The following is a 23,825-nucleotide window of genomic DNA, read 5'->3' on the forward strand; positions in this document are numbered from 1 at the left end:
AAGTTGGCTGCATTCACATTTACATTTGTATTTAAAAATATCTAGGATGAAGTTTTAGCGTTACCGCTCAGATGCTAAAAATGTCCCCGGTCTGCACTCAAAACAATTGTTGCGAGCAATGGGGTTTTACGCTTATAATACATTAAATAATTTAGTTTTAAATAAATGCTAAATTTAAAGGGACCCGAAAACTAGAAATTAGCGTCTCATCGACCCCTGGTGGTGGGTGTCTGGTGGGTGTGCCGAGGTGCGAATCGGGACGGAGCCTTTCTACGCGGTGGTAGGCAGTGTGGAGTGGCTCGTTGGATGCGTCTCGACATGGCGATACGGTTGGCACCTTCATTTGGCGCCAACGAGCCATTGTTGCCGTAGCTACGGTCGGCGGGAGCCTGGTGGTGGGTGTCTGGTGGGTGTGCCGAGGTGCGAATCGGGACGGAGCCTTTCTACGCGGTGGTAGGCAGTGTGGAGTGGCTCGTTGGATGCGTCTCGACATGGCGATACGGTTGGCACCTTCATTTGGCGCCAACGAGCCATTGTTGCCGTAGCTACGGTCGGCGGGAGCCTGGTGGTGGGTGTCTGGTGGGTGTGCCGAGGTGCGAATCGGGACGGAGCCTTTCTACGCGGTGGTAGGCAGTGTGGAGTGGCTCGTTGGATGCGTCTCGACATGGCGATACGGTTGGCACCTTCATTTGGCGCCAACGAGCCATTGTTGCCGTAGCTACGGTCGGCGGGAGCCTGGTGGTGGGTGTCTGGTGGGTGTGCCGAGGTGCGAATCGGGACGGAGCCTTTCTACGCGGTGGTAGGCAGTGTGGAGTGGCTCGTTGGATGCGTCTCGACATGGCGATACGGTTGGCACCTTCATTTGGCGCCAACGAGCCATTGTTGCCGTAGCTACGGTCGGCGGGAGCCTGGTGGTGGGTGTCTGGTGGGTGTGCCGAGGTGCGAATCGGGACGGAGCCTTTCTACGCGGTGGTAGGCAGTGTGGAGTGGCTCGTTGGATGCGTCTCGACATGGCGATACGGTTGGCACCTTCATTTGGCGCCAACGAGCCATTGTTGCCGTAGCTACGGTCGGCGGGAGCCTGGTGGTGGGTGTCTGGTGGGTGTGCCGAGGTGCGAATCGGGACGGAGCCTTTCTACGCAGTGGTAGGCAGTGTGGAGTGGCTCGTTGGATGCGTCTCGACATGGCGATACGGTTGGCACCTTCATTTGGCGCCAACGAGCCATTGTTGCCGTAGCTACGGTCGGCGGGAGCCTGGTGGTGGGTGTCTGGTGGGTGTGCCGAGGTGCGAATCGGGACGGAGCCTTTCTACGCGGTGGTAGGCAGTGTGGAGTGGCTCGTTGGATGCGTCTCGACATGGCGATACGGTTGGCACCTTCATTTGGCGCCAACGAGCCATTGTTGCCGTAGCTACGGTCGGCGGGAGCCTGGTGGTGGGTGTCTGGTGGGTGTGCCGAGGTGCGAATCGGGACGGAGCCTTTCTACGCGGTGGTAGGCAGTGTGGAGTGGCTCGTTCGATGCGTCTCGACATGGCGATACGGTTGGCACCTTCATTTGGCGCCAACGAGCCATTGTTGCCGTAGCTACGGTCGGCGGGAGCCTGGTGGTGGGTGTCTGGTGGGTGTGCCGAGGTGCGAATCGGGACGGAGCCTTTCTACGCGGTGGTAGGCAGTGTGGAGTGGCTCGTTGGATGCGTCTCGACATGGCGATACGGTTGGCACCTTCATTTGGCGCCAACGAGCCATTGTTGCCGTAGCTACGGTCGGCGGGAGCCTGGTGGTGGGTGTCTGGGGGTGTGCCGAGGTGCGAATCGGGACGGAGCCTTTCTACGCGGTGGTAGGCAGTGTGGAGTGGCTCGTTGGATGCGTCTCGACATGGCGATACGGTTGGCACCTTCATTTGGCGCCAACGAGCCATTGTTGCCGTAGCTACGGTCGGCGGGAGCCTGGTGGTGGGTGTCTGGTGGGTGTGCCGAGGTGCGAATCGGGACGGAGCCTTTCTACGCGGTGGTAGGCAGTGTGGAGTGGCTCGTTGGATGCGTCTCGACATGGCGATACGGTTGGCACCTTCATTTGGCGCCAACGAGCCATTGTTGCCGTAGCTACGGTCGGCGGGAGCCTGGTGGTGGGTGTCTGGTGGGTGTGCCGAGGTGCGAATCGGGACGGAGCCTTTCTACGCGGTGGTAGGCAGTGTGGAGTGGCTCGTTGGATGCGTCTCGACATGGCGATACGGTTGGCACCTTCATTTGGCGCCAACGAGCCATTGTTGCCGTAGCTACGGTCGGCGGGAGCCTGGTGGTGGGTGTCTGGTGGGTGTGCCGAGGTGCGAATCGGGACGGAGCCTTTCTACGCGGTGGTAGGCAGTGTGGAGTGGCTCGTTGGATGCGTCTCGACATGGCGATACGGTTGGCACCTTCATTTGGCGCCAACGAGCCATTGTTGCCGTAGCTACGGTCGGCGGGAGCCTGGTGGTGGGTGTCTGGTGGGTGTGCCGAGGTGCGAATCGGGACGGAGCCTTTCTACGCGGTGGTAGGCAGTGTGGAGTGGCTCGTTGGATGCGTCTCGACATGGCGATACGGTTGGCACCTTCATTTGGCGCCAACGAGCCATTGTTGCCGTAGCTACGGTCGGCGGGAGCCTGGTGGTGGGTGTCTGGTGGGTGTGCCGAGGTGCGAATCGGGACGGAGCCTTTCTACGCGGTGGTAGGCAGTGTGGAGTGGCTCGTTGGATGCGTCTCGACATGGCGATACGGTTGGCACCTTCATTTGGCGCCAACGAGCCATTGTTGCCGTAGCTACGGTCGGCGGGAGCCTGGTGGTGGGTGTCTGGTGGGTGTGCCGAGGTGCGAATCGGGACGGAGCCTTTTTACGCGGTGGTAGGCAGTGTGGAGTGGCTCGTTGGATGCGTATCGACATGGCGATACGGTTGGCACCTTCATTTGGCGCCAACGAGCCATTGTTGCCGTAGCTACGGTCGGCGGGAGCCTGGTGGTGGGTGTCTGGTGGGTGTGCCGAGGTGCGAATCGGGACGGAGCCTTTCTACGCGGTGGTAGGCAGTGTGGAGTGGCTCGTTGGATGCGTCTCGACATGGCGATACGGTTGGCACCTTCATTTGGCGCCAACGAGCCATTGTTGCCGTAGCTACGGTCGGCGGGAGCCTGGTGGTGGGTGTCTGGTGGGTGTGCCGAGGTGCGAATCGGGACGGAGCCTTTCTACGCGGTGGTAGGCAGTGTGGAGTGGCTCGTTGGATGCGTCTCGACATGGCGATACGGTTGGCACCTTCATTTGGCGCCAACGAGCCATTGTTGCCGTAGCTACGGTCGGCGGGAGCCTGGTGGTGGGTGTCTGGTGGGTGTGCCGAGGTGCGAATCGGGACGGAGCCTTTCTACGCGGTGGTAGGCAGTGTGGAGTGGCTCGTTGGATGCGTCTCGACATGGCGATACGGTTGGCACCTTCATTTGGCGCCAACGAGCCATTGTTGCCGTAGCTACGGTCGGCGGGAGCCTGGTGGTGGGTGTCTGGTGGGTGTGCCGAGGTGCGAATCGGGACGGAGCCTTTCTACGCGGTGGTAGGCAGTGTGGAGTGGCTCGTTGGATGCGTCTCGACATGGCGATACGGTTGGCACCTTCATTTGGCGCCAACGAGCCATTGTTGCCGTAGCTACGGTCGGCGGGAGCCTGGTGGTGGGTGTCTGGTGGGTGTGCCGAGGTGCGAATCGGGACGGAGCCTTTCTACGCGGTGGTAGGCAGTGTGGAGTGGCTCGTTGGATGCGTCTCGACATGGCGATACGGTTGGCACCTTCATTTGGCGCCAACGAGCCATTGTTGCCGTAGCTACGGTCGGCGGGAGCCTGGTGGTGGGTGTCTGGTGGGTGTGCCGAGGTGCGAATCGGGACGGAGCCTTTCTACGCGGTGGTAGGCAGTGTGAAGTGCCTCGTTGGATGCGTATCGACATGGCGATACGGTTGGCACCTTCATTTGGCGCCAACGAGCCATTGTTGCCGTAGCTACGGTCGGCGGGAGCCTGGTGGTGGGTGTCTGGGGGTGTGCCGAGGTGCGAATCGGGACGGAGCCTTTCTACGCGGTGGTAGGCAGTGTGGAGTGGCTCGTTGGATGCGTCTCGACATGGCGATACGGTTGGCACCTTCATTTGGCGCCAACGAGCCATTGTTGCCGTAGCTACGGTCGGCGGGAGCCTGGTGGTGGGTGTCTGGTGGGTGTGCCGAGGTGCGAATCGGGACGGAGCCTTTCTACGCGGTGGTAGGCAGTGTGGAGTGGCTCGTTGGATGCGTCTCGACATGGCGATACGGTTGGCACCTTCATTTGGCGCCAACGAGCCATTGTTGCCGTAGCTACGGTCGGCGGGAGCCTGGTGGTGGGTGTCTGGGGGTGTGCCGAGGTGCGAATCGGGACGGAGCCTTTCTACGCGGTGGTAGGCAGTGTGGAGTGGCTCGTTGGATGCGTCTCGACATGGCGATACGGTTGGCACCTTCATTTGGCGCCAACGAGCCATTGTTGCCGTAGCTACGGTCGGCGGGAGCCTGGTGGTGGGTGTCTGGTGGGTGTGCCGAGGTGCGAATCGGGACGGAGCCTTTCTACGCGGTGGTAGGCAGTGTGGAGTGGCTCGTTGGATGCGTCTCGACATGGCGATACGGTTGGCACCTTCATTTGGCGCCAACGAGCCATTGTTGCCGTAGCTACGGTCGGCGGGAGCCTGGTGGTGGGTGTCTGGTGGGTGTGCCGAGGTGCGAATCGGGACGGAGCCTTTCTACGCGGTGGTAGGCAGTGTGGAGTGGCTCGTTGGATGCGTATCGACATGGCGATACGGTTGGCACCTTCATTTGGCGCCAACGAGCCATTGTTGCCGTAGCTACGGTCGGCGGGAGCCTGGTGGTGGGTGTCTGGGGGTGTGCCGAGGTGCGAATCGGGACGGAGCCTTTCTACGCGGTGGTAGGCAGTGTGGAGTGGCTCGTTGGATGCGTCTCGACATGGCGATACGGTTGGCACCTTCATTTGGCGCCAACGAGCCATTGTTGCCGTAGCTACGGTCGGCGGGAGCCTGGTGGTGGGTGTCTGGTGGGTGTGCCGAGGTGCGAATCGGGACGGAGCCTTTCTACGCGGTGGTAGGCAGTGTGGAGTGGCTCGTTGGATGCGTCTCGACATGGCGATACGGTTGGCACCTTCATTTGGCGCCAACGAGCCATTGTTGCCGTAGCTACGGTCGGCGGGAGCCTGGTGGTGGGTGTCTGGTGGGTGTGCCGAGGTGCGAATCGGGACGGAGCCTTTCTACGCGGTGGTAGGCAGTGTGGAGTGGCTCGTTGGATGCGTCTCGACATGGCGATACGGTTGGCACCTTCATTTGGCGCCAACGAGCCATTGTTGCCGTAGCTACGGTCGGCGGGAGCCTGGTGGTGGGTGTCTGGGGGTGTGCCGAGGTGCGAATCGGGACGGAGCCTTTCTACGCGGTGGTAGGCAGTGTGGAGTGGCTCGTTGGATGCGTATCGACATGGCGATACGGTTGGCACCTTCATTTGGCGCCAACGAGCCATTGTTGCCGTAGCTACGGTCGGCGGGAGCCTGGTGGTGGGTGTCTGGTGGGTGTGCCGAGGTGCGAATCAGGACGGAGCCTTTCTACGCGGTGGTAGGCAGTGTGGAGTGGCTCGTTGGATGCGTCTCGACATGGCGATACGGTTGGCACCTTCATTTGGCGCCAACGAGCCATTGTTGCCGTAGCTACGGTCGGCGGGAGCCTGGTGGTGGGTGTCTGGGGGTGTGCCGAGGTGCGAATCGGGACGGAGCCTTTCTACGCGGTGGTAGGCAGTGTGGAGTGGCTCGTTGGATGCGTATCGACATGGCGATACGGTTGGCACCTTCATTTGGCGCCAACGAGCCATTGTTGCCGTAGCTACGGTCGGCGGGAGCCTGGTGGTGGGTGTCTGGTGGGTGTGCCGAGGTGCGAATCAGGACGGAGCCTTTCTACGCGGTGGTAGGCAGTGTGGAGTGGCTCGTTGGATGCGTCTCGACATGGCGATACGGTTGGCACGTACATAATATAGCCCATTAACCAGTTAACCAGTACGATTTGCTGAAATTTTACAAGAAGATACTCGTCTCTTGTTAGATTAAGGTACAGACATATGAGGTGGTTGCCGACAACGATTAGGTGAACCTCGAGGGAGGAAATGACAGGCAGAAGATTGAGTTCCCCAGTAACTTCGGTGGCTACGAGCTTGACGTGAAGGTCAATGGGACCTCCAAAGGCGAGAAGCTGGTAGTGATTGTGTAGCAAGCGATGAAATCAATAAAAACTTCATTGAATCCTATGCTAGTCTTAGGCTACTTACGCCTGAATGGGGTGACGGAGCTTCTTCGGCCCTAAGGGCGCATTTCTTGACATTATCTGCAAAATGCAGCAACCGCAGGGTCTTGGTCGCGGCCTGGCGTCTGCTACCACGTTAACCACCGTTTGCACCTTGCCTCCACTAGAGAAGCAAGATTGCAGCAGGGACGTGAGCTTGGAGTCTCGGTAAGGAACCTGGCGCAAAACAAAACAGTAGATATGCTAGAATATAAGATGAAAACAGTAAAAGGAATATGTAGATGCGCGCACATGCTTGCTGCCTTTGTCGATTGCGTTGAATACGCCACTGAGAGCACTCGGGCTCGTGTTCATAGCCTGAGCCTCCTTCATAAAGTCGCATGTGACGCTGGAGCGAGCAACGCGCTCCCTCCCAGTGAGGTCGACCAAATGAAGGAGGTCGTCAGAGCGATCTTCAGAGCTGGCGTGGGAACCAGCAATACTGACCTTGGTCACGCAGTGCGACCGCGATGACACAGCGTTCGCCGCAGTCTTCGCGGTGCAGCGGTTCTTGGACGCTCGGATGAGCAGTTCTTGGACATCTTCGATGTTACGTACCTGGGCACTCGAGAGTCCTTGAACGCTGATCTTGCTCGCCATCCGAAGCTCCAAGTTGGCGCCACCGGAGTCCAGCAGGTCTTGGATGGTCTCATTGTAGACCTGGAGCGCCGACACTTCCATTTGATGGGTCCGGCCGTCCTCTGTCAATACGTAAGTTTGCTGTAAAATAAGTTCCAGCGCACGCGGAATTATTCCGCATTGCAGACCATATTTTCCAAGATCTACAATGTGAAACATATATGAGTGTTAGAATACTTTGTGACAATGTAAATACAAGTGTAAATACATACAAACCTACCGTGTAAGTTTTGCCAGAACCTGTTTGTCCGTAAGCCAGCACAGACACGCTGTGTCCGTCGATGGCGGACTGAACCACCCCCGCCACCTCATCAAAGACGTCATCTTGAGTTGACGACGCGCTGAAAACCCGGTCGAACTCAAACGGACGGCCATTCAGAGTTAAGCCCGGTCCGTCACTCCCAAACGAGAGATTGTCGGTTTGACCTGGGGCGGAGCGGGCTCGAGCGAGGATGCGGACATTTCCACGCAGCTCCTAAAAATGAAAAGTTAAGAAAATTACTAAAGTGTACAAATTTGCATGCAACTGTTACCTGGATGGTGTTGTTTGCGGCTTTGTTGTCTTGAACAAGACTGGCGGTTCGCGACTGGAGGCCTGCCACTTGATTCTTCAGATCCTCGATCGTTTTGTGCAGCTTGCGGTTCTCCTCCTCCTAACACGTTAATGATTAGAAAAATAGATGTGTACAACATTTCAAACAAGTCTTACCTGGACGGCGTCGTTGACCGATTTATCTTGAATGAGCTGGTCAATTGATTTTGCAGTTGGTCAATCTTGGCCTACTGCTCGCGGTGGTATATCTAAATCATGGAAACGGTTAGTAAAATAAAGAGAGTACCATTTTCAGCAGATTTTACCTCCGCAGCCGATTTCTCTTGTGCGAGCCGGTTGTTACTGGATTGGATCCTTGCCGCTTGGCTCTCCAGAATCTCAACATATTCGTGGAGCTCGCGGCTATCCTCTTAACACGTTAATAGTTAGAAAGTAGATATGTGCACAAATTTTCAAAAAATATGAGCTTGACAGCGTCGTTGGTCGCTCTATCTTGAACATGCTGGTCGTGGAGCTCTGTAACTAAATTTTTAAGCTGCTCAAAATTTGGCCTGCAGCTTGCGGTTATTCATCTAAAATACGAAAGGTTAGTAAGAAATAAATTAGAGCACCAATTTGTCGACAAATCCTACCTCAACAACCGATCTCTCTTGTGCGAGCTGGTCGTGATTGGACTGGAGCTCTGTAGCTTGATGATCAAGCTGCTCGATCTGGTGCTGGAGCTCTAGGGGTTATTGGAGCAGTCTCCAGTCCTGCGCTTTCAGGAGACGCGGCTGCTTCTTGAAGCAGAGAAGCACCCAGCAGAAAACGGAACTGCTGCAGTTTCCTTCTCCTGTTGAACGCTGCAGTGCCTGCTCGATGTGGCTTAACATCATTGACGTTAGTAATTCCGATCGAGACCAATTTACCTTTTCACTATAAATATGAGTAGTACTTGGAAAACGACGGTGATAGTTAGTAAGATAAAGTTTACGATTGGACGGGGCTGTTGACAGATCGTCACGAACGATCGTTCCTGGGTTGCATTTATGTAATTATGTACCTTGATACGTGAATCCGTGAACTAGTCTATTTGATCCTTGAGAGCTTGGTTTTCTAGGATAGTTTCCAGTCCTGGGATTTTTGGAAAAGGGGTTGCTTAGTTTTACTAACTATTATCACCTTCTTGTAACGTATACAAAAAGCTACTTACCAGTCCCTTTTTGGATTAAAGAGTACCCTCAAAACCAAACCAGCTGCCGTTTAACTGTTTTCAAAGCTTAATATTCAAATAATTGTATATCTCTACTTTCACACTTTTTTTCATTTAGATTGATTGTTGTTTAGCCGGTTATCACACCTGATGATGCCTCACTATCAAACCGGATCAAGTGTCAGAAGAAAATGCATCTTCTGACGGCACCCAATGTTTTTGGTACGTTTTGGATAAAAATTATCCTAAAAAACAAAATGGAGTCTCGTTAATCTGGCGTTAAAAGCTTACGTAGTTAATGTTTTTCATGTCCTTACCCTCAAAGTATCTGAACAAAACTTCTTCTACAGTGATTGTCTCTTTTAGCAAAACGTTTTTCTAAACAAAATACTTGATCACAAATCTACGGGTTCTTAAGAAAAAAATGTAGATCTGTGATCAAGTTTTTTATATCCCTAACCTCTCAAGTGAAGTTAAAGTGTGTATTTTAGTAAGTAGGTTATATGTTTGTGGTGGGTGCATCCTGAAATCACATTTTAGATTTGTGACGCGCATTTGTCCAGGTTATGTTACATTTACTACGTGATTATACTCGACGTTGTTGCCTCCACGGAGAAATAGTACGGACAGTACCATTATTTGGTTGCTATTTGAGTTATCATATGGGTTTTTGTATGGGCGGGTCGCCCCTTTTGAAAACCTCACTCTACGTCTCACAAATTTACTTCACTGCTCGTTTTCTTTCACTTTTGTTACGAGAACAATTTGTGATTTTAGGATGCACCGGGTATCGGTAAACTTAATCTTTTCGTCGAGGACAAAATTTCCGCCTTTGCCTTGATATTTTCATAATTTTTCTTAGTTTACTCAAATCGCTTCGTAGCAACTGTTCAATCCAGACATTCTGCTTTAAAAAAGAATGTCTGTATTTCTGCATAACGCCATCGCCAATAATGTGGCCAATGTCAGAAAATCGCGCAAATCACATTTCATCGTAATTTGAGAGCAATTTTGCGTTCACCTACACCTAGATTTGCGTTGGGATTGTGAGCGCCAAAATCATCAGCAAAATGCAGCCACAGAGTACTGTAGGCAAGTTTAGACGGCTGCCAATAGCCTACGGAGAGGATTGCAACTCGAGGGCTTAACGGGAAACACAGTAGAGATAACGAGCTATCCAGCGATATGCATTACAGGAAGACGATGGTACGTATATCAAATAGTATTCGCAAAATCAGTCGCAATTTGCAGAGACTCCAAAATCGTCTCCGCAAATTGCGACTGATTTTCCGAGTGCATCGGCGCATTTTGCTACAGGATTTGCGTTTGTCGGATATGCGATTTGCGTGAATTTCTGAAGTCCCCCAATGAGACGTCGCAGTGTTATCGTGGAAATTTTTACAGTTCTAGGAGGTTGGGTTATGTTTTCAAACAAAGCTTCGACAGTTCCTTTTTAGCACAACAGACTATACATGTATACAGTTTGCAGGCGACGATGGTTTTCCCGTTGCGGGACTTGAGTGCAACTGTGCCTCCATCGCATTTTTCTCGAAATTGCTCTTGATCGGCGCATGAACCAACAATTGACCGTGCTGTTGCATTCCGACATCCGTGCTCGCTTTGACTCATCCATTCATGCTTAGCCTCGTTTGCACCTAGCAAATATTTTCAAGTAAAGTGCTGTCGCCGTCTTTAATCCCATGTGTGCCTGTAAAAGCCTTTTACTAAAAGGTGGGTTCGGCGGTACCAGACCACAGATCAAGTTCTGGCTGCGAACTGATTAACGCACACCCCCTTTGAGATCAAGTTTTGCCGACATAAATTCCGGCAAGTTGTTGCTACGCAATGCGCACAGTCTAAGCGAAAAAGTGCAGCGAATTCTGGCGCAACACGTCTACGAGACGACAGCAATGTGGTACAGGTTTCATACAGGTTGGTAGCCGGCTCCATTCTACAATGTATCCGAGAGATAAATAAAACTTGTGCCCGCCTACGATAAATTTACTGTACCGCACGGCTGGGATGCTCGCGTACAGACGATCCGTTTGGCTCCGCAGCTATCATGACACTCCACGTTTAATTTACAGGGGTCCCCGGCCTATTCGCCACAGTGGTACTTATGATGTTTGCGAATCAACAAGATTCACGCGGTCTGAATCCATAGATGAGTATGTACTGACTTACTACAAGCTTAGCTCAAGAATACGGTGGAGGTATTCCCGCAACGTGTCACTTGTCATAGTAGGTCTCGCTGTACACTAATCTAAACCAATATGTTTGCAGAAATAGCGCTCAAATCTTGAGAACTGCTTGTACTTCCTGTGCGAGGTACATTAAAATATACAGCCGGGACTAGCCCGGGGACGCCTGTACCAATGTTAGCTATTTTAATTTACAGTCTTCAATAGGCTCATACTAATTTAATTTTGTTTCATAAAAATAGGATAGTGCGTGGAGAGAGCGAGGCTTGCAAGACAGAGGAGCTCAACGACTGGGTTTACTTTCCTTCGTCAAACTATTTCCAGGCTTTTTGTACGATTACAGTACCTTATGACTGGTTATGACAAATGTTGAGCTGATTGTTTCGCATTGCAAAGAGCCCATGCACGAGCACAAGGTGCGATGACACTAGAACACCTGAAGGCCATGTACATATATGTCCATTTACGAATGGTCCAGCAATTGGTCAGCCACTTTATTGTCTAAGCACACCAGGCATCCCATCACTTTATTTCCTCTTCTCTGCACGGTGTTGTATGAACGAGCAAGGGTCCTTGAAAAAATACGGTCTTGCACGTACAGTACTGTACTAAACAGATCTGAGCAGGTACAGTACCACCGTTGCCCACCTCAGGTAGACGGGTTAGAGGTCAGGTGAACGTGCTCAGCGGGCAGTCGAGTCGAGTCGAGTCGACCTCACGCCACGTCGGGCTCCGCTCATTCTTCAATTCGCCAGCCCGGTCGCAGATCTCCAGCAGCCAGCCAGCGATGGCCGTGAACGACGACAACTACCAAGCCATGGACCCTCCGGCCCCGGAGCCCAAGTCGTGGAAGCACAAGGTCCTGACGTCGCTGACCTTCTGGATCATCGTTGGCATGGTCATCGGCATCATCCTGGGCGAGTTCGCCCCCACGTTCTCGGAGAAGGCCGCCCCCATGAAGAACATCTTCCTGCGCCCCATCCAGTTCGTCGTGTTCCCGCTCGTCTTCTCCTCTCTCGTGGTCGGTATCGCTGACCAGAAGGACATGAAGCAGCTCGGTCGCCTTGCTCTCAAGTCCATCATCTACTTCGAGGTGGTCACCACACTGGCGCTGATCATCGGCCTCTTCGCCGTCAACATCGTCAAGCCCGGCAAGGTCGGTATCACCGAGGGTGACGCTTACGACAGCGACTCGACGTCCTCGTTCACGTTCGAGACGTGGATCGAGCACCTGACCCCCAAGACGTGGGGCGAGATGATGGGCGGCGAGGGCTCCTCCGAGCTGCTCCAGGTCCTGGTGGCCGCCATCCTCACCGGTATCGCTACTTCTATGCTGAACGAGCACCACAAGAACCTCATCCTCGAGTTCGCGCGTGCCATTCTCGAGATGATGTTCAAGTTCGTGGACATCGTCATCTGGTCGGCACCCGTGGGTGTGTGCTTCGCCATTGCCGATGCGATCGCGTCGAACGGTCTGTCGGCGTTGGGAGGTCTGGGTGCACTCATCGCCACCGTCTACGTGACCATCATCCTGTTCATTGTCGTCGTCTTTGGTGCGGTGTGCTTGCTGTTCAAGATCAACCCGGTGGAGTTCCTGGTCGCCATGAAGGAGCCACTCATCATTGCCTACACGACGGCGACGTCGGAGGCCGCTCTGCCCAAGGTGTTCGAGGCTCTGGAGAAGTACGGCGTGTCGACGCACATTTCGGGCTTCGTCGTGCCCTTCGGCTACTCGTTCAACTTGGATGGATCGACGCTGTACCTGTCGCTGGGCTCGGTCTTCTGTGCCCAGGCTGCTGGTGTGCACAAGTCTATCGGTGAGCAGATCGTCATGGTGTTGATGCTCATGGTTTCGTCCAAGGGCGTGGCCGGTGTGCGTTCCGCTGCTATTATCGTGATGGCGTCGACTTTGGACCAGTTCGACATCCCGTCGTGGCCCGTGGCTCTCATTCTTGGTGTGGACTGGATCATGGACATGCTGCGGACGTTCACTAACGTTATGGGCAACTGCCTGGCCTCGGTCGCTATGGCCAAGACGGAGAACGCTTTCCGCACGGAGGAGTGGGAGCGCGAGTACAAGCAGCTGTACGGTGGCGGTGAGGACAAGGTCAGCGTTGTTGCCGAAAAGATGAGCGTTGTGTCTGCGGTGTCGGCCGTCGAGGAGGGCCGTCACTAAGCGAGTCTGCATTGATCGCAAACAAGTGCAATTGCTGCAGTGGCGGCGTACGTTTGGGTCGTGTCGTCCCAGTATATCAATAGGCAAAATCGTTTTGTACTCGAATGCGTCTGAAGTTTTTTTTTTTTTCAAGTCATGCACTCATGAAGTTCACCAAGTTGCTCAGGAAGTTCGTTAGATCACGCTTACTCACACATGGACGGTCTCATAGTGAAGTAGGCATTGCGTGTGCAGTGATACATGTAAATGCGCTCTTCTCGATCGGCATCCATACACCGGCGTTGCACCCCACTGGCATCCTATCATTTGAGCGTCGTACAATTCGTCTACTCCGGTAAACATTCACCAAGTTTTTCTTAACCTAAAATGAGCATTCGTATTCCTCGATCTTCATAGACGCGCTGAAAGCTTCACCTTTGCACTGCGCCACCCAACACTAACGCTGGATCTTGCCGCGCGAAAAACAATCAAGAAAGAAAAACGAATCGAGAATTTGGATGCAACGGGTTTGATTTTACTGGTATATCTTGCCTACGTACACTTATGCCCTCCTCGCGGCACTAAATCGTACTGCCATACAGCACTAGCGCTGTGCGTTCATCGGGGGGATTGACTCCATCCGGAAGCGACCGCTTAGTGGCGGCCCTCCTCAATGGCCGAGACGTTCGATACGTGGCTCATCTTCTCGCCCATGACGCTCATCTTGTCCTCGCCGAGCTGCTTGTGCTCGCGCTCCCACTCCTCCGTGCGGAACTCGTTCTCCATCTTGGCCATGATGACCGCGGCCAGGCAGTTGCCCATGACGTTGGTGAGCGTGCGGAGCATGTCCATGATCCAGTCCACGCCGAGGATCAGAGCCACGGGCCACGACGGGATGTCGAACTGGTCCAGGGTCGAGGCGATGACAATGAGCGTCGCCGAGCGGACGCCAGCCACACCCTTGGACGAGATCATGAGCATAAGGACCATGACGACCTGCTCGCCGATGGACTTGTCGGCGCCCGATGCCTGAGCGCAGAAGACGGAGGCGAGCGACAGGTAGAGGGTCGAGCCGTCAAGGTTGAACGAGTAGCCGAAGGGCACGACGAAGCCCGAAATGTGCGTCGACACGCCGTACTTCTCGAGGGCCTCGAACACCTTGGGCAGAGCGGCCTCAGACGTCGCCGTCGTGTAGGCAATGATGAGCGGCTCCTTCATGGCGATGAGGAACTCCGGGATGTTGATGCGGAAGAAGAGGCAGATGCCACCGAAGACCACAACGATGAAGAGGATAATGGTCACGTAGACAGTGGCAACGAGCGCGCCCAGACCACCCAGAGCCGACAGACCGTTCGATCCGATCGCGTCGGCGATGGCGAAGCACACACCGATGGGGGCCGTCCAGATGACAATGTCCACGAACTTGAACATCATCTCGAGCACGGCGCGGGAGAAGTCAATGATGATCGCCTTGTGCTGGCCGTTGAGCTGCGAGGTGGCCACACCCGTGAGGATGGCGGCAACCAGCACCTGGAGCAGCTCGGACGAGCCGGAGCCTCCCATCATCTCGCCCCACGTCTTGGGGGTCAGGTGCGCGATCCACTTCTCGAACGTGAAGGTCGACTCGGACTCGCTCTCGTACTCCTCACCCTGGGTGAGGCCGACCTTGCCGGGCTTGACGATGTTGACGGCGAAGAGGCCGAGGATCAGGGCGATGGTCGTGACGATCTCGAAGTAGATAATGGACTTGAGCGCGATGCGGCCGAGCTGCTTCATGTCCTTCTGGTCGGCGATACCGATGACCAGCGACGAGAACACGAGCGGGAACACGATGAACTGCACCGTGCGCAGGAAGATGTTCTTCATGGGGGCGGCCTTCTCGGAGAAGTCGGGCGCGAACTGGCCCAGCAGGATACCGACGACCATGCCGGCGATGATCCAGAAGGTCAGCGACGTCAGGAGCTTGCGGCTCCACGACTTCTTCTCCGGCGCGGGCGCGTCCATGGCTTGATAGTTGTCGTGGTTGATGGCCATCACGGAAATTTGCTGGCTGGGGCTGGCTTGCTGGGTAGGAGGGGGGAGGTCTGCGCCCGAGCTGGCAAATTGAGGAATGAGCTGGATGATACCAAAGTCGGAGACTGCCGCCGGTGTGTGTGTACATTTCGTTCGCCAACAGCACAAACCCATCTACCCCAACTTCACATGTGGCACTGCTCCAGCGTCAAACTGCGCTCCGTATCTTCGTGACACCGGCGTCGTCGATCCTAAATCGGCACGCTTTCAATGGTTGCAATCGCCATGATTGGCGTGCAGTGGCCCGTCGTGGAGCTTTTGGGGGGATGGTACCCGCTCAAGGTAAAACTTTTAATACTGAGGTCCAGTATTAAATATTAATCGCCCCATCCCTTGCAGTAGGGATGCGGAGGTAATGCCCGAACAGCTCGTGCATAAGCGAGGGCCCCGATGTACGTGTAGCATGAAAACAGCAACTGATAGGATGCAGACCTTGTTTAGAGAAAGTGGTGCGGCATCCCATCACATCGAGAGATCTTGCCTGTCGACTTAGAGCCAGGATCTCGGGCACCACCATCTTACCACACTCCTTGGCTCAGCTCAAACTGGAAAAATGTATGATTTGCCTTGCCATTTAACATGTAGGTTAGTTTGGCTGGAATGCCAGCCTTGAGATTGCACTTTGGCCTTCAGCTTCATCGTGAAAAACTCCCGCGCGCAGTTTCCAGAACATACGACACAAAAGAGTCCCGTTACGAGCATACAAAGTTAAACTATTTTCAGTGTTAAAGCCTTCCAGAAAAGAGCGCGCGGCGGGGGCCAGCACCGGATTTGGGGGGTAAAAGGGAGCATTGAAGTTAACGAAGCAACTACCCAACAGCTCTTAAAGCTCGTACGCGTCTTCCCTGCGAGTGGAAAAAGACGAGCGCGGGGCGGAGTACAACCACCTGATTTGGGAATTGAATAGAAGGGGGGCATTGAAGTTTTTCATGATGAAATTGAAACTGAGCTTCACTTTAGAGGGGGCTTTGCTGCACCACAGCCGATCTTGGCGGTGACATTACTCTAATGTTACCTCATTTGAACGCTGGATCATTCATCACTCACATGCCGAATCTCACCATTATTATACAAGCTGAAATATCGTTCAAGCCATACATGTATGTATTTTATCTGTGAATATACTGCTTTTACCCAACTTTAGCAGTACTGACGTACTTTTACCGTATAGGGATTTACAATGAACATGTGCAACTGTTGTGCCGCCACTTTAACCAAAGTGAAGTTTGAACTTCAAAGGGGGGGGGGGGGGGGGTGCGCGTTAATCACTGCGCCCTTTTTGGCGGTCAAACTTGATCTGTGGACTGATACCGCCACCCTACACGTGGCATTGTTTTGTTTGACGTACCCACGCTCCAAGTTCAGCGCTTACTGGCAGCCATGGTCTTCACCTTTCGTAAGATGCCCACGCGAAGCTCGCATTGCGAGCGCGCCATTGCTGTAATGTTACTGTAATTTCAAATTCAATTGGCACGGCACACCACTCTGAAGACACGGAGCTACATACTGGTTGTCGTCAAGTTCAAACTACTGTACATGTATCCATACACGAGTGTCGTTGTCTTTGCTTGAGATCTCAACTTGAGATCAATCGCTGTACTGTACCGTTGTTGAGCTTAGCTCCAGAGCCAGCGCAGTAAATGTTTGTACATTCTTGAAGATCGCGAGCTCCAGGGAAAGAGGAGACACGTCCTGCAGGGGGATGTACCATTGTCGTCGTTCATTTTCATCGTCTGACAGCGTGGCAGCGTGTTCACGCTTCTGTAGTTGTTGTCGCTCGTGTACATATGTACATACTGTACGCGGTGTGTCGTCTGTCGGTGCTGGTCCTCGTCACATGATGAACCATTGGAGCGTATCCTGGGTAACAACGCACTACAAAAACGGTATTGCTCTGCTCGTTGCCGCTACATGTACTTGAACGGGTCCGGAAACTAATGCAGTCTCGAGCGCGACGCAGGCGCGTGATGTGTTGCACTAGCCGCTACAGTGTCACAATACTTATCCACAGTCAACCGGCTCCGCCAAGCATCCGTAATACGGACCGTACGCCACGTCAGCGTGCTTCGTGAGGCTCAGGCAATATCTAACGGCGTGCACATGGATGGATACTGTAAGTCGAGTCATGCTCCAGTACATGCACACGTACAGCTATGTTTACCAAGTTCCCTACCTCTTATCGATCGCATCAACGGCCTCTCCGAGTGGATGCGCCCAGCAGGAGGGGGTGACAAAGTGTTTAGAGTCGCCACTAGTCTCATCGGACCAATTCGACTCGACTCGTACTTAGTACCACTTTGTCAAGTAGTTCACACTGGTAAACCGACACAGGGAGATCGCGATATTTTGCTGGAGCCGGGTCGTAGATGACAGTGCTTCATCCCTGCGATGTCTGAGAGTGCCATATTGGTTCAGCAGCGCTAGGATAAAATAAAAACGAATTATGAGTAAAATATACGATAATATGAGTAAAAACGAGTACTCCGTGAGTAAGTGTTGACCATGCTCACCCCAGCTAAAATTTGCAGCGCTTTAGCGAGCGAGCTGCTACACCGAAGTACTCTGTAAGAAAACTATCCATTTTCCTTAGTGGGTCGTTGCTGTAAGTTCATTCATCTGCATTTATATCAATTCTCAGGAAGGATCCCTTCGAAGCTGCTATCCTTATTGTCGCGTTTGCGTTGCAGCATGGCGCGGAAGTTCTTGGGAATGTCGTCCGGGTTGTGAATTCGACGCACGTCGGCCGCAGGGTCCAGCCGGTTGCGCACCGACGAGCGCTTCGGCAACAGCCCGCCCATAACTCGCTTCTCGCGAGGTCGGATGAGAGGCAGAGTGCGAGCTCCCATGCCTACACTGCTAGCAAGGGCCAGTGCCTCGGGAGTGCTCCCTCTTGACGATGTGGGATTAGCTGTCGACCCGGCAATTAGCTCATTGAGCGCTTGGTCGGCAACGCTCAGTGTCTGCAAGTTTGTATGCAGCTGTGGGACGGCCATTGACGAGTTCCCTTGGCCAGCGGAGAACAGAGAAGACAGCACGAGGGTTCGTCGACGCTGCGAAGGCGGAACTGAAGACGCATCGCTACGACGAGATCGATCGTTCCGGGAGGATTCAAGGAGTTTGAGCCGAACGGAGGAGATGGCTTCATTCAAAGGCTGAAAGTCGTGCTCTTTAGCCTCCGAATCGATCAGTGAGTACGTCTTCTTCTCGGGTTTGGTCTGAAATTGACAGTAACGGCATCGACCAAAGATCATCAGCGCCGAGGGTTTGAGCGGATTTACCAGCGAGGCTTAGAACGCACCGGATCAACGGGCCGCATCGCGATCGCACTAACGCGGAAAGGTGTCTCGCCATCCCTGAAAAGCAGGGATCAATCCACGTATCAGTCAGGACAAATTCGTCGTGACGTAGACAATAATCACAGAGTAAACTTACAAAAAGGAGCGCCCCACGAAGTACGACAACAATGCGTGCTTGGTCCAGCCAGCTTTCCGCACGAACTCGCTCAGGTCCAGTACTTTCAGCGCACCGAGCGGGTTGTTCGCGCTGCCGTCCCAGCACGAGATCTGCGGTCGAATACGCAAAACCACAACAAGAATTAGTAGTGGTCTGCATCGAAGTCCCCTGATGCAAACACATTACCTCGCCGCGCGTGACTTTTACGATTGTGATGAGATCTGTGACTTCACCGTTGACGTCTGCAATCTTCCGCTTCAGATACGACGGCGTTGCCAGTGTTCGGGGCTCACCGTTGTTGTTGCCTGGGCCAAACGGGCTGCTTCGTCGGCTCAGGATAGCGGCATTGCCCACCGTCGAGAGCGCCAAGCTCTTCCGGCCAATGCACCCTGAAAAAGACCCGTCTCCAGACAACTCACCGTCAGCGTCATCCAGCTTCTTGGACGCATTCTGCGCTGCAGCTCGCGAACGGTGACCTGACACGCATATCCAGACTTCACCCGGTTTAGGCATCGTGTCCTCTAGCAAGAAGTTCTCGCGGGGCTCCGACGTTGAGCCGTTCAGAGCGCTGATCGTGCAGTTCTTGATGAAGACTGCAGTCGGTGGGAGGAGGGCGTTGGCGAGCGTGTCTTCATTCTCCCCACCTTCGGCTGCATCATCCGCTTCACCTTCGTCCAGAGTCTCAAGCTCCTCTCGAATCACCGCTGACGACCTGACGGACAGAAACGATGACTGCCGTCGTCGAGGCAGCCACCCCCACTCACAGCTCGACTCAGATGACGCGTAGGTTGAAGGTCGACCGAGCTGCCAGGAGCGATGCCGACCTCCGAAGCTGCCTACCTGCAGGCCATCCAATGTCCAGAGACTCACTTCTCCATCCGCACACGAGAAGACCAGGAACAGCTCAGGTACTCGGGTCAGGTTCTCCACGAAGTCAGCACACAAGACTCGCCTACTCGGTGCCGACAGCGAGTTCGAGGCCCCCGCTTGGTTGTATGAGTTACCACTACCAAGACGCCACGTGCAGACCAACGCAAGCTCCACTCCTTCGTGATTTCGAGCCACGCGGAGCTCCCACACCTTCACGTAGCCAGCAGCGTCACCAGATACAAGATGGGTGTTCGCCTTATCACAGCGCAAGACGGTGACAGCCTCCAGATTCGTCGAGATTTGCGAACTTTGGCTCTGCACTGAGACGTCAAGAGGAATTTCAGCTTGCGTGGCCATGGACCGGTCGAAGCAGAGCAGGATGCCGCGCTCACCAGCAGCGAAGAGGAGCTCGAGCTTCTCTGCGTACCACAGCGACTCGATCGGCCCCGAGTTTTGATGCAGCGGCGCCACCAGTTCGCCCGAGTTGAGAGACCACAGAAGCACTAAACCATCCAGCCCTGCTGTCGCCACGTACGCGGGTGGGAGATACGCCAGCGCCAATACGTCCATGGTGTGATGCTGTCGCCTCCGACGACGCCTACCACGCCTTCCATGCCCTAATTCGTCCGGATCATGGTCGTCGTCGTCACCGTCACTGTCTGGTGGAAGGACGTGCACTGGTAAGGCCTCGGACTCGTCGTTCTTGTCGGCCCACACGTAGAGCTGGCGGTCCCAGCCGACAGAGCACACGAACCTTTGGCAGATAAAGTCCCCCATGCCTACACGAAGGTTGCGCTCGATGTCCATGATGTTGGTGACTTCATGCTGTCGATACTGGGAAGTCTCGGAGCCCCGTGCCGTTCGTGTGCCTCCGACAACGTGTGGTCGAGGTCTTGGACTTGGTCCTCTAGCTGAGTCTTGCAGGGGTTGACTAGCTTCAGGTCGTGGAGGCTGCACGGGTGGAACTGGAGTCGGATGATCCTGTCCATGCTGAAGACGTACGCGAGTCGGCGACGGAAGTTCTGCCTTGGCCATCAGCGCAGAATTGCCTCGTCGACCTTCGTGGTCCATGCCGAAGGACGCGGGTAGCAGCATGATGTCGCGAACTTTGCGCTTTCGAGGAGCTGCTGAAGCAACGGCAGCTTCTGCGCCGTTAGAGCCACCAGAGGGGTCGTCGGACAGAGCGGCTGAGCTCGCTACAGTTCCACCCGTTGCCTGTGTCGGCGTGAACAGCAGGGAGCTCACCACTGGGGGCTCTTTCTTGTGGAACTGCTTGACGAGCGCTCCGTTGCTGAAGTTCCACATCTTGAGCTGCTCGCCGTCGTGCGAACCCGTGAGAAGTCTCCTACCAGCATGGTCAAAGGCGATGCTCGTCACGGGGTTGGCGCCGTGCGCGTGCGTGAAGCTGGAGATCTCGTCCCCAGTCTCGGCACTCCAGGTCTTGATAGCAGACTCCGCGTCCATCGCAGCGGTCACCACTTGATGGAACACGTTGTTGTAGCACGCCAGCCGAATAGGTCGCTCCACTGGGACTCCTCCTCGCGCTTTAGTTTTCCTTGCAGCAGCTAAAGCCGCAGCAGGGCTCTCGTCCTCGTCAGCACCTTGGGAACCTGGCCCGCCTGCAGTTTTCACTGCCCAGCGAGTGAGTTGCGTCGTCGCAGTCATAAGACACGGTTGCTTGCCGTCAAAAAGCAGCGCGGACACGCGGTTCTCGGCGCTCAGACTCGCGGCAGCTCCACCAGAAGCGAACAACGACGCGGCAGCTCCTGCGCCTGCAGTGTGACCTGAAGCCCCGACACTCGCGACTGAACTGCCGCCTCGATGGCGATCTACGATGAAAGTCTGCAGACAGCGGTGGTTCCTCACGTCCCAGACTTTCACCGTGTTATCCGCAGCCGCCGACACGATTTGGAAATTGTCGTCGTCGCTCACGAGATGCAGCACCGAGCTAGTGTGGCCTTTTAGCGTAGCAACAGCGCGCTGCGAGCTGTACGGGTTCCAGATGTGAATGTCGCGTTCCATCCCGCAGCTAGCGATGAGCCGCGTACTAGCGCACCACGCCAGGTCGAAGACGCCCTTGCGGTGACGAGTATACTCGAACTTGACTACGAGTCGATCGACATCCAGGATCGACACTGTAGCGTCCAGCGAGGTTGCAACCACCGCGCGCATGTCGTGGACCCACTTGACGCGCGTGATCCAGTCCGTGTGCTTCTGGAACTTCACGCGCGATGAAAAGCCCTGCGCTTCGAGCACTGCACTGCCCGCCGGGTTGCCACCGCCGCCTCCGAGGCTGCTGGGATTGCTTGGAGTCGTAGTGGCTGCCATCTGACTCGTATTTCTAGCCTCCCCACTCCCTGCTGCTGTGGTCGAAGACCCTGACGGAGCTCCAGCGGGTCCTGTCGAGTTAGCATTCCCCGGATTTAAGCCGCTCGCTCCGTTGTTGTTGGCTCCGTTGCTAGAGCTCGACGCGGAGGCGCTCGCCCCAGGCGGAGGCGAACGGCCATCGCAAGCCAACCACTGGTCTGAACACGTAAGCACCGAAATGCCGCCTGTGTCGTCTCCAACTACTAGAGCTTCACGGTCATCTGACGGCTTCTCCACGTATGCGAGACACAGCGGGATACACTGCTTCCTTGAGTAGTCCACGAGGTCGCCGATGAGTTGGCCGGAGTTCAAGTCGTAGAAGCTCAGCGTGCGATTCATGGACGACACCGCCAGTCGATTGGAGCGCTTCATCACGCAGCAGTCTGTCAGCCAGTCCCGACCCGAAGCTAGAACTTGCTGCGGGGCGAGTGAGTTCGCGCTCCAAGTTCGAACGCTGCCGTCCTTGCTGGTCGTGAGGTAGACGCTGGGTCGCTCTAGCCGCACAATGCGAGTGATCACGTCCTTGTGGTGTAGTAGCAGTCCGAGTCCAAGCGCCCCGCCACTTCCTCCAGTCACATTCCCCATTGTATCCGTCGGAGCTGGCCCCGTGCCCCCGGGCCCATTGCCGCTGCCCATATCGCCCGTGAACTTCTCCGGATACGCCGTCTCATAGCAAGAATTGCCATCATCTCCTGTATATTCATCACTGCCGCTCCCACTGAGGAACATATACTACGCAAAGCAGCAGCATCAACGTTAGCAGGTGCTACAGTAGTGAAGACAGCAGGCAAGCGTTTTGCAACGCACATTGGTGAGTTCATCCCAGTCCACGGTCCCATCCGAGTTTGCATCGATCTTCTGGAACCTGACAAACAGCAAGAACAAGCGTGAGCGATGACTGCAATGACCAACCAGCAAGAACAAAGCCGACTTTGTCGCAACTTACAGCTCCGTGAGTTGGGTTTCGCTGAGCGACGCGTCCACGATCTCGCGAAAGAGGCTCACGAACTCCTTCTCATTCAGGTCCCCATCCGCAAACTTCTCCTTGAGCGACTGCAGCTGCTCGACGCCGATTTCATCGCGAGAGAAGACGGTGCCCGAGCGCTTTTTCGCACGAGGCAGCGCCATGCCAACGAGGCCCTACGAGGCGTAGCAGACTGCAGTAACTTGAGTATCGCGACCAAAATACTAGGAACATGAAACCGCAAGGTGATGACTTTGGTGCAGCAGAGCAGTGCACGACACGCTTCAACTTCATGCACTTCAACCGAGCTGCTGCTGCTGTCGGTACGGAGTTCATCGATCGATCTTTTGACAGCGCTCTCATCGTCCGTCCCAGCAGGACAATCGCCCACGATTGCGCCGCTGACAAACAGCTTTTCGCGCCGTTCACCGCGTGTTTTGTGTCCGGGCACTCGGCGCCATCTGTGCTAGACGAAGGTCGCGGCCTCCATCTGTCGCTTGGTGTTGAGCTGATCGCTGTGATCTCCATGTCCACATTGCGTGAGTGAGCGACGACTGACTGCAAGAGCTCTTCCGCAGCTTTTTAGTCGGCCTCTCCCGCGCTCGCCACGACGACACCGGAGCCTTCATATGGCGGACAGCGCTGTCGTCGTCTCCATTTCACACCACTACGCGCGTACAAAGCGCTGAAGTCGAAGCAGCGACGGCATTTCGACTGGAACAGCTGCAGTCCCCGCCTCAGTCTTCCGTGTGACCCGCAGCTCTCGGGACTTCGCTCCTGACTAACGGTGACCCTCGCCGTTGTGGTGGTGTTGGCCACCTTCGCCAGAGAGAGAAGCCTAGGATAGCAGTCGGTGTGGAGGATTCCCGGCCCGGCACGATACGGACGATCAGATCGCGACCAGCTCAAAATGCTCCAAAGGCTCGAGCCTTTTGGTGTCAAACGAGTGACCCCCATCCCGCAAGTCGATCCTGCCGGCCATCTGACTCAAGGTGCCCCGGTT

General features: G+C 54.9%; 5 protein-coding genes across 5 annotated transcripts; 2 read left to right on the forward strand and 3 right to left on the reverse strand.

Moving 5' to 3' along the window:
- Nucleotides 1-1,637: 1,637 nt before the first annotated feature.
- On the forward strand, nucleotides 1,638-5,987 carry PHYSODRAFT_524494 (hypothetical protein; the record flags this gene model as incomplete). Its single annotated transcript, XM_009537551.1, has 7 exons — nucleotides 1,638-1,713; nucleotides 1,757-1,885; nucleotides 4,005-4,133; nucleotides 4,350-4,478; nucleotides 4,868-4,996; nucleotides 5,386-5,514; nucleotides 5,731-5,987. Coding segments are annotated over 7 exons (978 nt in total), but the record flags the coding sequence as incomplete, so codon positions are not given.
- A 350-nt stretch (nucleotides 5,988-6,337) lies between these two features.
- Nucleotides 6,338-7,469, reverse strand: PHYSODRAFT_525208 (hypothetical protein; the record flags this gene model as incomplete). Its single annotated transcript, XM_009537552.1, has 3 exons — nucleotides 6,338-6,532; nucleotides 6,608-7,137; nucleotides 7,211-7,469. Coding segments are annotated over 3 exons (984 nt in total), but the record flags the coding sequence as incomplete, so codon positions are not given.
- A 4,258-nt stretch (nucleotides 7,470-11,727) lies between these two features.
- PHYSODRAFT_339580 (hypothetical protein) lies at nucleotides 11,728-13,116 on the forward strand (the record flags this gene model as incomplete). Its single annotated transcript, XM_009537553.1, has 1 exon — nucleotides 11,728-13,116. One exon carries the CDS (start codon nucleotides 11,728-11,730, stop codon nucleotides 13,114-13,116), a length of 1,389 nt encoding a protein of 462 aa, XP_009535848.1.
- Nucleotides 13,117-13,611: 495 nt separating this feature from the next.
- PHYSODRAFT_549848 (hypothetical protein) lies at nucleotides 13,612-15,210 on the reverse strand. The gene has a single exon (XM_009537554.1). It carries the CDS (start codon nucleotides 15,127-15,129, stop codon nucleotides 13,750-13,752), a length of 1,380 nt encoding a protein of 459 aa, XP_009535849.1. The 5' UTR covers nucleotides 15,130-15,210; the 3' UTR covers nucleotides 13,612-13,749.
- Nucleotides 15,211-18,596: 3,386 nt separating this feature from the next.
- On the reverse strand, nucleotides 18,597-22,986 carry PHYSODRAFT_524864 (hypothetical protein; the record flags this gene model as incomplete). Its single annotated transcript, XM_009537555.1, has 8 exons — nucleotides 18,597-18,731; nucleotides 18,808-19,257; nucleotides 19,339-21,035; nucleotides 21,102-21,201; nucleotides 21,289-21,823; nucleotides 21,962-22,590; nucleotides 22,666-22,723; nucleotides 22,805-22,986. The coding sequence occupies 8 exons, from the start codon at nucleotides 22,984-22,986 to the stop codon at nucleotides 18,597-18,599; spliced, it is 3,786 nt and encodes a 1,261-aa protein (XP_009535850.1).
- Nucleotides 22,987-23,825: the final 839 nt, after the last annotated feature.

This window comes from Phytophthora sojae, assembly GCF_000149755.1.
Source record: "Phytophthora sojae unplaced genomic scaffold PHYSOscaffold_10, whole genome shotgun sequence".
Lineage (NCBI taxonomy): Eukaryota > Oomycota > Peronosporomycetes > Peronosporales > Peronosporaceae > Phytophthora > Phytophthora sojae.